This window comes from Zea mays, chromosome 10 (genome assembly GCF_902167145.1).
Source record: "Zea mays cultivar B73 chromosome 10, Zm-B73-REFERENCE-NAM-5.0, whole genome shotgun sequence".
In the NCBI taxonomy this organism is placed as follows: Eukaryota; Viridiplantae; Streptophyta; class Magnoliopsida; order Poales; family Poaceae; genus Zea; species Zea mays.
Genome location: NC_050105.1, coordinates 102,891,558 through 102,903,217, shown reverse-complemented (window position 1 = coordinate 102,903,217; position 11,660 = coordinate 102,891,558). Strand labels below are relative to the sequence as shown.

Below are 11,660 nucleotides of genomic sequence, written 5' to 3'. Positions count from 1 at the left end.
TAGCTAGCGGGCCATGCCGTGCCGGCCCACGGGCCCCAAGCGAGGCCCAAGCACGGCCCGCTAGGTCAATAATCGTGCTGGGCCGGTCCACGGCCCGACGGGCCTAACGGACCCATAACAATATATGACGTTTAAATGATAAAAATATTCTAAAAGTATGCATTTTTAGGGTTTAAACCATATTTATTAGATCTAAACATTTATTTACACCCACATAACCAACAAAAACACATGTTTATTGTGTTTTATACTCTATATTCAAGTATAATATATGTATTTATATGAAAAAATAGAAAAAAAAATAAAATCGGGCCGTACCGGGTCTAGCCCGTCGTGCCACGCCTTCGGCACAGGCACGACCCGGTGACCGGGCCGAGCCGGCACGGGTCCAGTTCACTACGTGCCGTGCCGGGTTCGTGCCGGGCCAAATCCGTGCCGGGTTTTGGGCCGCCCAACAAGCCCGATCCGTTTATACATCTATAATCGGCTCCCAACTCCAACTGCCCCTCGTTCCTGTTTGAATCGGGTGGTGTCGGCGGCCGCCGGTGCCGTGATGCCCAACGAGGAGTGGAGATGTGGGGCGCGAGTGAAGTTGGGGCAGCGAGGAGGAAGATGTACATGATCTTCCTCTGTTGCTCATCTTCTATGATTGTCTTCTATTTGAGAGCGTCTATACCAACACCGGCCGGTGAAAAAAATTCTAGGAGAAGAAAAGAAAACGAGAATAATAATGTCGCCAGATTAATAGTTGAATTGTAGTTTATGTCATCACGTAGAAACCATAGCAATGTATAGGACCAGTTTGAGAGTTAAATTGTAGTTTATGTCATCAGAAATCGTAGCAGTACACAGACACTTAACTAGTGTTTTATTAAAATAAAATTTCTTAGAATTACTATCTGAGAAAATGATAAAGACCCTGGAGGGGATTAGATTCCCAAACTAGCCCAAGCGGAATCCGACCACCGAATTCCCTAGAACATAAACTAGAGCCGTTATTTGGCTCAGTTTCGGTAAAAAAGTACCCTGCCCTCGGAATAGGATAGCAACGCGTGGATCTTTTGAAATAAGACATCAACAAACACATAACAAGACAGATACCATTTCACAGCGCAGTAGCGTGCGCTAAACAAAGCGCTATCAACATACAGTGCTACCTATAGAGTCCGTCCCTTTTTACTCTAAATCTAGCCTTTTTGTCTCTGAGATAAATATGAGATGTGGCTGTATATGTTATGGTGATGATAAAAATAAATGATATAATATGTGATAGTTGGTATAGAGTTGAAATATAGAGTAAATATAATTGTAAAATATTAAGGTATAGTATACAGAATCTTGCTGATAAGACAAGATATTACATTCAAAGTAGAAATTTAGAATTATATTAATGCGAATAGCCTTATATTATTAAAATAGGCTACATCTCGGAGAGGTCCGTCAATGAAAGCGGCATAGTATACCAGTCTCCAGAACCTTAAACAAGAGTATACAAAAAAATGGAGAGGGCTAGTCAAGAACGTCACAACTCACAAACCGAAGTACAGAAGCCACGAATTTCCTCGAGTTGAGTGTTGAGTCGTCTCGTCTCGTCTTATGTGAACCGAGTCAACCGACCCAATCCCCATCGACGGATCCCCCAACGAGTTCCGACTTCCGTTCCACTAGCAGTCTGCACTCGGCAGTCGGCCAGTCGCACAGCCAGAGAGCCAACAAGCCCGCAGGGCCGCCGCAGGCACACGGGATGGCGCTCCCATGGTGGCTCACCACCAAGGCGTGCACAGCGCCGCCGCCTGGCCCCGGCTCCTTCTCCGATGCGGTCGCGTTCCTCTTCCTCTCCCCGTGCCCGCAGCGCGGGCTCCTCGCCACCGCCGACCTCGTGTTCCTCGTCGCCTGCATCGTCCGCCTCGCCAGACGCCTTCGCAGGGGACACCCGGTGCCCGCGGCTGCTCCCCCTCCCGAGCGCGAGGCGCTGCTGCAGAAGCCGAACCATCCTTCGCCGCCGCTCGTCCGCCACGTGCTCGCGCTCGGGGCCTCCGCGGTGTTCGCGGCGGTGTCCGTCGTCCTCCTCGCGCTCGCGCTCCTCCTCCTGCCGGCCACGCCGTGGCGCGCCGCGGAGGGAGCCTTCCTCTCCGTCCACGCCGTCGCGCACGGGGTGGCTGCCTGGACCATCGTCTCTTCGCGGAGAGCAGGAGCTGCCCCGGAGGCGCACCTCCGCGTGTTCTGGCTCGCCACCGCTCTCGGCGCCGCGCTCTTCTCTGCCTCGGCAGTGGTCCGCGGCGCGGACGCCTCGCTGCTCTTCCCCGATGACATTCTCGCCTTCGCTGGTCTGCTTGTCTCCCTGCCTCTGGCATACATAGCGGTCACCGGCTTCACCGGCAATGTCACCAGGGCACAAGAAGGTGAACCGGAACACGCCGGTCCAGAGGCGCCCTCCTCGCCGTACACCACCGCTTCGTTCCTTTCGCGCGCTACGTTCAGCTGGATAAACTCCCTCATCACCAAGGGCTACGCGGCCGAATCCCTCAAAACCGAAGACGTGCCCCCGGTCTCTGCCGCCCACCGCGCCGAGGCGGCGCACGCCTTGTTCATGTCCAATTGGCCAGCGTCGCCAGCATCTCGGCACCCGGTCGGCGTGGCACTCTGGCTCTCTTTCTGGCCGCAGCTCGTGCTTACTGCGTTCCTTGGCCTCGCTCGTCTGGGGGCCATGTACGTTGGGCCGTCGCTCATCGATCAGTTCGTCGAGTTCATCCGCCGCGGCGGGACATCATGGGAGGGCCTTCGTCTCGTTCTCATCTTGCTCGCTGGCAAGGCCGTCCAGACGCTGGCATCGCACCATTACAGCTTCCAGGGACAGCTTCTGGGCATGCGCATCCGCGGCGCGCTGCAGACGGCGCTGTACCGCAAGTCGCTGCGCCTCACCGCCGGTGCTCGCCGAGCGCACGGCGCTGGAGCCATCGTCAACTACATGCAGGTCGACGCTGGGATCGTGTCCTACGCCATGCACGGACTCCACGGGCTGTGGCTGATGCCGCTGCAGATAGTGGTGGCGCTACTCCTCCTGTACGCCTACCTCGGCCCCGCCGTGCTCATGACGCTCGCCGTGATCACCGCAGTGACTGTGGTCACGGCCTTCGCTAACAAGCTCAACCTGGCGTACCAGCTCAAGTTCCTCGGCGTCCGCGATAGCCGCGTGAAGGCCATCACCGAGATGCTCAGTAACATGCGTCCCATCAAGCTGCAGGCTTGGGAGGACACCTTCGGGGGCAAGGTTCGCGACATCCGGCGAGAAGAGCTCGGGTGGCTGGCCAAGATCATGCTCTTCATGTGCGCCAACACGGTGGTATTCTCGAGCGGTCCGCTCGCTATGACGGTGCTCGTGTTCGGGACCTACCTCGCCTCCGGTGGGCAGCTCGACGCCGGCAAGGTGTTCACGGCCACGGCGTTCTTCGGCATGCTGGAAGGCCCCATGCGGAACTTCCCGCAGACTATTGTCATGTCCATGCAGGCGTTTGTGTCGCTGGATCGGCTGAACAAATTCCTGACGGACACCGAGATCGACACCGCGGCCGTGGAGCGCATCGAGAGTGGCGGCGCTGAGGACACAGTGGCCGTCAAGGTGCAAGGCGGGGTGTTCGCTTGGGATGTGCCAGCGGACGAGGAGATGAAGGGCAACAACAACAACAGCAGCAGGCCCCGCCATGAGGTGGCAGAGAATGACCAAGGAAATCGGGCGGAGTTGGTGACAGTGCTGAGGGGCATTGACGTGGAGGTGAGGAGGGGCGAGCTTACGGCGGTGGTCGGGACAGTGGGCTCCGGCAAATCGTCGCTGCTGTCCTGCATCATGGGGGAGATGCACAAGCTCTCCGGCACGGTGAGTCTCCATAGAGTTTGGATCATGAAATTCCAACATTCACATCTGAGATTCTGAGGTGCCATTCTGTTCTTTTTTTGTGAATAGCAGACCAAACGTTTGCGTTTTAAGCATATTATTATCTGTACCCAATACATTTTTGAGGATCATGTTACTAAGTCTCATCTCCATTTTCTTTGATATAGGTTAGCATATGTGGAAGCACGGCATATGTTGCTCAGACTGCTTGGATCCGGAATGGAACCATTCAAGAGAACATTTTATTTGGAAAGCCAATGCATTCAGAGAGATATTCGGAAATCGTAAATGCTTGCTGCCTGGAAAAGGATTTGGAAATGATGGAGTTTGGTGACCAGACTGAAATAGGAGAGCGAGGGATCAATCTCAGTGGAGGCCAGAAACAGCGCATCCAGCTTGCAAGAGCGGTTTATCAAGACTGCGATATATATCTTCTCGATGACATATTTAGCGCGGTTGATGCTCATACTGGATCAGCTATTTTCAAGGTGAATTGTAATCTCTTTCGTTTCATTTAAATGTTATGCCTTGGAAAGTTCATTCAGTTGTTTAAATTTGAAACGAGTGTTGTAGCTGTGCTTCATAAATATGTTTGGGAAACTTGTGGACACTTCATACTTGCAAAATTCAGAATGCTATTCCAACACCAGGTAGCAAATGACACATGTCATCACAAAGATGCAAAAATGATAATTTTGGACATTAAATAATAATTGTGCTGATACAGTATCTGTCAATAATCTTTATGATTCTGCTCGCATTTAGTCTTTTTGATATATTTGGTTGTGGTGTTTGAGAAAAAAAAACTTTACGCTTGTAGTGTTATAAATATACATCATGACTCATATGTGGCACATCACAATTTGTCATGGGGAAATGCTCAATTGTTCCTTGACTTGCATTTCTTTACTCTGTTTTTCTGTTTGAAACAAATGCACACTCACTTTCCGGACCACGAAGATTGCATATATTGACCTGCCATATATGGTATTTTATTAGATAAACTGGCAGAGGATTTTTTTTTTTGAAATGAACTAAGCAGGAGAGCTGTTGATTATATTAATAAAGAAGGTCTATATTGGGAAAACAACCTTGCATGCTATTCTATATAATTCTTCTAGAATGCATAGTTTATGCCATAGTAATAAGAAACAGGTACAGTGGTAGCGACCCTCGACCCAGGTATGCAGGGTCATTTTCAACCCCACAATGTAAAAACCTCTCATAAGTAGCATGCCACGTTTATCGATCCCGTTCCTCGACCCGGGAACTTTGTGACTATGGTTTATGCAGAACCATGTTTGTATGGTATTTGTTCATAATTAAGTGGACCCATGTCCTATTTAATTTTCCAATGCATTTTTTTACTTTCGTTATTACGAAGAAAAGTTCTTCCAAACAAGTCCAATAAGCTGTATGCTAAAACTAGGCTTATTATGCAGGAATGTCTGAAAGGCATACTCAAGAATAAGACTGTGTTGCTTGTGACTCACCAAGTGGACTTCTTGCAAAATGTGGATACTATAATTGTAAGTTTTTTTTAATTATCCATATTACAGTGTCGATGAACACATAGTATTAGTATTTTGTTATGTGCTTGCTTGTGTTGTGACTCACCAAGTGGACTTCTTACAAAACGTGGATACTATACTTGTAAGCTTTTTGAACTGTCCATACTTACATAACGAAACAGTTTAATATTACATTCTTCCGTCATCAAGTAAGCTTAAGTTTAGCAATACTGTGCGGTGACTATAGTTAATATAATTTTTGTTTCTTGATGTATGGAAGTAAACAGTAATCTTTAATATTCACATCCGTGGTTACATGGAAATATTGATACATTTTAATTTGAGTCTAACTTCAGTTTGATTTTGCTATGAACATATGCTGTATAATGATATTACACCGATGATATATTTTGTTGAGCACTACAGAAAAGTACATTACATTAACTTTTGTGTCAACATGCAGGTAATGAAAGATGGGTTAGTCATCCAGTCAGGGATCTATCTTGAGTTACTAGCATCATGCTCAGAATTTTCTGATCTTGTTACAGCTCATCATAGTTCAATGGAGACAGCAGGGGCACAAGCTTTTCATGTTCAGAACACAGAGAGCTCTCAGGCTTCCACTGGATCTGTAGATGCCCCATCTTTGGCATCGAAATCCAATGCTGAAAATGGTGAATCAGTTGGCAGTGCAACAAACAAAGAAGCAGGTTCTTCTAAGCTGATCCAGGAAGAGGAAAAGGAGAGTGGCCGAGTAAGCTGGCGTGTGTACAAGCTATATATGACAGAGGCCTGGGGATGGTGGGGAATTGTGGTCATTTTAGCTGTGTCACTGCTGTCAGAGGGCTCCAGTATGGCTAGCAACTACTGGTTATCATATGAGACATCAGGAGGCCCTGTGTTTGACACTTCCTTATTTCTTGGTGTTTATGCTTCGATAGTTGCTACGACAATTATATTGGAAATGATCGCCACTCTTATTGTGACATTCATGGGGCTTCAATCAGCACAGGCCTTTTTCAACAAGATGTTTGACAGCATTTTACGAGCGCCAATGTCATTTTTTGACACCACTCCTTCAGGAAGGATCCTAAGCCGGGTATGTGTTATGAAGCCAACTAGACATATCTTCTATTTGCTGTACATAATGTACATAATCACTCCCTGAAAAGTAATGCTAATATTTTTTTTTGTGGTTTTGACTTTTACAGGCATCATCAGACCAATCTAAGATTGATACTAACCTTGTGTTCTATGTTGGTTTTGCCACATCAATGTGCATCTCAGTGGTTACCAACGTCGCTATTACTTGCCAAGTTGCATGGCCATCAGTAATTGCAGTATTTCCTCTGCTGCTTTTGAACATCTGGTATCGGGTATGATGTGATCCAACTACCACATTGCATCCCGGAGGACTTCTTCTAATACTAGTTAACATAAATACAACACTCATAAGTCATAACTGAATCGATGATAACATGAATTTCTTTCCTTTCATCCTGTTTTTTTCAGAACCGTTACATTACGACATCTCGAGAGCTTACCCGGCTTCAAGGGGTAACAAGGGCGCCAATTATTGATCACTTTACAGAAAGCTTTCTGGGTGCCCCAACTGTAAGGTGCTTCAGAAAGGAGGATGAGTTCTACCAGATAAACCTGGACAGGATCAATTCGAATCTGCGTATGTCATTTCATAATTATGCAGCTAATGAGTGGCTTGGATTTCGCCTGGAGCTAATTGGCACACTTATTTTGTCTATAACTGCTTTTCTCATGATCAGCTTGCCTAGCAATTTCATCAAGAAAGGTAATATTCTGATCTGAAATAGTTTTTGAAAGTCTTACAAGTTTTCTGTTGCATCATTGTATGTCTGAAGCTGAATATTGGAAGGATTACTGACGAATTCTATTGAAAGAGAAAGAAAAAAATCACTGTATTTTCCCAGTTTGATCCTTTGCGAAACTTAGAAAACACGATCCTGATGCAGAATTTGTCGGCATGTCCCTTTCCTACGGCATTTCTCTCAATTCCTTGGTGTACTACACAATTTCCATAAGCTGTATGATCGAGAATGATATGGTAGCCATAGAGAGGGTGCATCAGTACAGTACTCTCCCTTCTGAGGCAGCATGGGAAGTTGCCGACGGTCTTCCCTCACAAGATTGGCCCAGCCGAGGAGACATTGATGTGAAAGATCTGAAGGTCGATACCTTTTTTTTTAATCTGCATTACGTCCTATTATAGCACCTTAACAAGTGCTAAGATGAACGAGTGATGAGCAGAGCGCAACTCTTTTCAGGTTCGGTATCGTCAAAACACGCCTCTAATCTTGAAAGGCATTACTGTGAGCATCAAAGGTGGAGAAAAGGTTGGAGTTGTGGGAAGGACTGGCAGTGGAAAGTCGACTTTGGTGCAGGCTTTATTCAGGATCGTGGAGCCTGCAGATGGCCATATCATCATCGATGGTGTCAACATCTGCACTCTGGGGCTTCGTGATCTGAGGTCTCGCTTCGGTGTGATTCCCCAAGAACCTGTGCTCTTCGAAGGAACTGTACGGAGCAACATAGACCCAGCAGGGCGGTATTCCGAGGCTGAGATATGGCAGGAAATACAACCTAAACCTATGCTATGTTGAACAAGATGAGCTCCCTCTTGGATGCTTTGACTATTAATTATTGCCCCCCCCCCCCCCCCCCCCCCCCTTCTATCAAGCCTGATCTGGCCAAATTTACTTCTCTGCAGGCCCTCGAGTGCTGCCAGCTAAAGGATATAGTAGCCTCAAAACCAGAGAAGCTTGATGCACTAGGTTAATTTGCCCCGTTTCAAACACATTCAAATTCGTTTGGTGGTACGACTAGCAGAAACACGAACAGTGTGTTTCTTTGCTCATGGTTTGTTGTTGTTCCTTGCAGTCGCCGACATGGGGGAGAACTGGAGCGTAGGGCAGAAGCAGCTTCTGTGCTTCGGCCGAGTCATACTGAAACGCAGCCGGATCCTCTTCATGGACGAGGCAACGGCTTCGGTCGATTCTCAAACAGACGCGGCTATCCAAAAGATCATCCGCGAGGAGTTCACTGAATGTACTGTCATCAGCGTTGCACATCGGATCCCGACTGTCATGGACAGTGACCGTGTCCTGGTGTTGGACGCAGGTAGCTCGCGCTTTGCACTGGCCTCATTTCCCCTGTTATATTTATTCTTTGTCTAAAGGCCAGGCCATCCCCGATTTTGAAAACGAAATGCATTGTGTATGTGTATCAGGTCTAGTGGCAGAATTCGACGCACCCTCCAAGTTGATGCGGAGGCCATCACTCTTTGGTGCGATGGTTCAGGAGTACGCAAGTCGCTCATCTAGCGTGAAGGAAACCGTTGGATGAGATGAGAGTATGAGACCACTTCTCATGGCCAAAAGACGACGGTATCGGAGAAATTTAGGCATACGCATGATGGGCTCTGTTCGCAAGGAAAAATAAATTGTACTAGGACTTTCTGTAAGCTTGCAAGCATAAAGCTTTGTTTTGTTCGCTACACCATGTATTATCTTAAATAGAACTGGACTATTTGGTTTGCATTTCCGCCAATTTTGTATGTGACGAAAGCTTAGAGCATCTACAGGAAGTTTGTGTAATTCACATGCTAAACCAGTGACTTTCCTAAGTTAAGAAAACCTAAATTTATCTCTCTCTGGCTAATAGTTTTATATGAACTTCCGTAAAATAAAAAAAAGGACATTATATTGTTTTGTGCGGCAGGGTCTGCACGGTGTCCTAAATTTGTCATAACGCTTTACTACAACTACAATATCCCTAAAAGACTCATTGATATAGATAAAATTGGACTAGAATGTTACATTCACCAACATGCAAAAAAAAAAAGCTACAAGTGCTATACCAACAAATAATCCAAAAGGGAAATGTTAAGTAATTTTATCTGTCAGAACAATAGCACCCACTTTAACTTCAAGTGCGTGAAGTACTTCACATCCAAAGATGCATGGATAATATTCATACTTTCATCATAGGCCCATCCATTGATGCAAGAGGAAGCATGTGACCGCTTCAATTCACAATTGTTTGGGTCAATTTTCTTTTTCAAAACCAAGAGACTAGCTCCACAAGCCACAACCTTAGGACCACAAAAACCCTTACATTGCTCAGAAAAAAAAAACGCATGAATTCACCCAATCTGCAACAACGCAACCGCTCAATCAGACATTGAGACTAATAAACCTAGCTTAAAATCACCGAATGAGGATGGCGCACCGAACGAACCCTAGTAGGGAGAAACATCTGCCTAATCGGCGTATAATACACGGTCTTGGGAGCACAGGTTGAAGGACGTGACCACATGCGCACTAGTACAAAAACTTTAATGGTGGCAGTCAAAAATAATTATAGGAGGCGGGTATTGCAATCGTCTCCGACGTTAGGCCTCTATTAAGCATCGGTTAACGGAGGCGATTATCATGCCTGCCACCTATAATGTGTTAACCGAGGCAGTCATTGTAACTCGACCGCCTCAGTTAATTAGTATTAACAGAGAAGGTCATGTTAAGGTAACCGCCTCTGTTAATACTAATTAACCGAGGCGGTCGACTTATAGTGACCACCTCGGTTAACACTTTTGATATTTGTTAATTGTCCGCCTTGGTTAACTGTTTTTATTTTTTTGAAAATAATAGATTTGGATTTGGATTTAAATTTGAACTATACTTGTGCAAAACAAACACCAATGAAAGGCAATAAACAAAAAATATGAAGCAGAAATATATATACATATGCATACTTATATCATCACATTCCATGTTCAAGCTAATCAATTAAAGTGTTGTCTTTACAACACATCGATCATCGATCACCTACCATGACATGTTAATCCTAAAAAGATATCGAGACACTTGTAATCTTGAAGGCGTAGTATGGCGGTCCAGTTTCTTAGCTTCTTATATATACTCTTCTAGTATCCCTAACTCACTATCCGTGTTGTAGAACGGTGCCCCTTCATGCACACAATTGTCTGTGATGAACTTACAGATAGCATATATTGTTCCAGTGAAAATCTCATGAGTTATCTTTTCTTTTTCCCACCAGTTTAGTGACTTCTTCAACTATTTATAACTAGTGTTGAATTTGCCACAGGCTCTAAGATACTCGCAGACATAGAATCTGCATAGAACTGACACATGAGGTTGTTTGGAGCACTACAAGATATATATCATACACGGTATCATATCACTAGTTGCAACATGTTGAGAATATATATGTCGTACATATCACTTTGGAACATACCAAGAAGTTGCACCTGACTATAAGTGTTTTAGGGAACTTCTTGTCGGATCTTTGATCGATGCATTGTGGATCCTCCATGTACTTGCGGTAAGCGCTGTACGTAACAAAATCACTAGTATCATCAATGATAAATTGAATACTTGTATATAAAGTAAATGAACAACAAGTACCATCACTTACAATCTCAATAAGTTTTCAAATTCTTTATACCCATCTTTTGGTTTATCCAAAGAGTCAAGTACAACGTCTCTACTATCCTGATGATAGATTAAAGATGCAATCTAGTGGCCCATGATGCCCTCGCTGCATAATACATATTTCAAATCTTAGTGGTTGTTCAAGCATTAACTTGAACTCTCGCAATATTCATTTTACTTACCCGAGCTGGTGGGCGACCATGATACAACCACTTTCCCCGACCTTCTTCATCACTCTATACACGTACATCGCCTCGTTATATCGCAACTCGTTCTTCAGTATTTTCCTTGCTTCCTCTCTCTCTATTTGGACTTCAGGCTGACTAGCTTCTTGTGATTGTCAGGTATATCATAACCCTTGATGACTCTCTCGTTAATACGCATCGGAGAGAGGTAATGAATATTTTCGCCCAATCTCTCTGATACATATGATTGCATCTTGCAAGGACACAAGGCATGACATTATTACTATTATTCTTTCCTAAAGTAGCATGAGCGGTGTAAGGGTGTGAAAATTGTAATTAACTTATAGAGAAAACAAAGTCACTTGAGCGAGGTCGAGGTCCTTGCGTCGTAGGATCCTATGCATGTCGTGAAAATCTACGACCACTATATCATCTGATTAGAAGGAGAAGTACTTCCACGACATGAGGATAACAAAAGAACGCATGTCTGCTTTCGCCGCCTCCATGTACCAAATATGGAACATCCTCATCTCACATGGCTCCTCCATGAGTTCACCTTAGGTTAACATGAACTTGCTCGGCTCAT

At 45.5% G+C, this 11,660-nt stretch overlaps 1 protein-coding gene across 2 annotated transcripts; it reads left to right on the top strand.

Annotated features, from left to right (window-relative positions):
- The first annotated feature begins 1,636 nt into the window (after window positions 1–1,636).
- LOC100381832 (ABC transporter C family member 4) lies at window positions 1,637–9,083 on the top strand. 2 transcript variants are annotated; one of them, XM_008664854.4, is made up of 11 exons: window positions 1,637–3,874; window positions 4,060–4,380; window positions 5,335–5,421; window positions 5,867–6,502; window positions 6,615–6,779; window positions 6,916–7,210; window positions 7,392–7,606; window positions 7,704–8,009; window positions 8,147–8,210; window positions 8,317–8,556; window positions 8,666–9,083. In XM_008664854.4, exons 1-11 carry the CDS (start codon window positions 1,745–1,747, stop codon window positions 8,779–8,781), a joined length of 4,575 nt encoding a protein of 1,524 aa, XP_008663076.1. In that variant the 5' UTR covers window positions 1,637–1,744; the 3' UTR covers window positions 8,782–9,083. The 2 variants fall into 2 exon arrangements, 1 of the variants encoding a protein (XP_008663076.1); XR_002265607.2 differs by lacking the exon at window positions 8,666–9,083 and having other exon boundaries at window positions 7,704–8,044; window positions 8,317–8,343.
- Window positions 9,084–11,660: the final 2,577 nt, after the last annotated feature.

Coding starts and splice junctions, on each gene's coding strand:
- LOC100381832 (XM_008664854.4), top strand. CDS start 1,745: ATGGCGCTCCCATGGTGGCTCACCACCAAGGCGTGCACAGCGCCGCCG. Junction 6,503..6,614: donor CAGGAAGGATCCTAAGCCGG/GTATGTGTTATG, acceptor TGACTTTTACAG/GCATCATCAGACCAATCTAA. Junction 7,607..7,703: donor TTGATGTGAAAGATCTGAAG/GTCGATACCTTT, acceptor AACTCTTTTCAG/GTTCGGTATCGTCAAAACAC.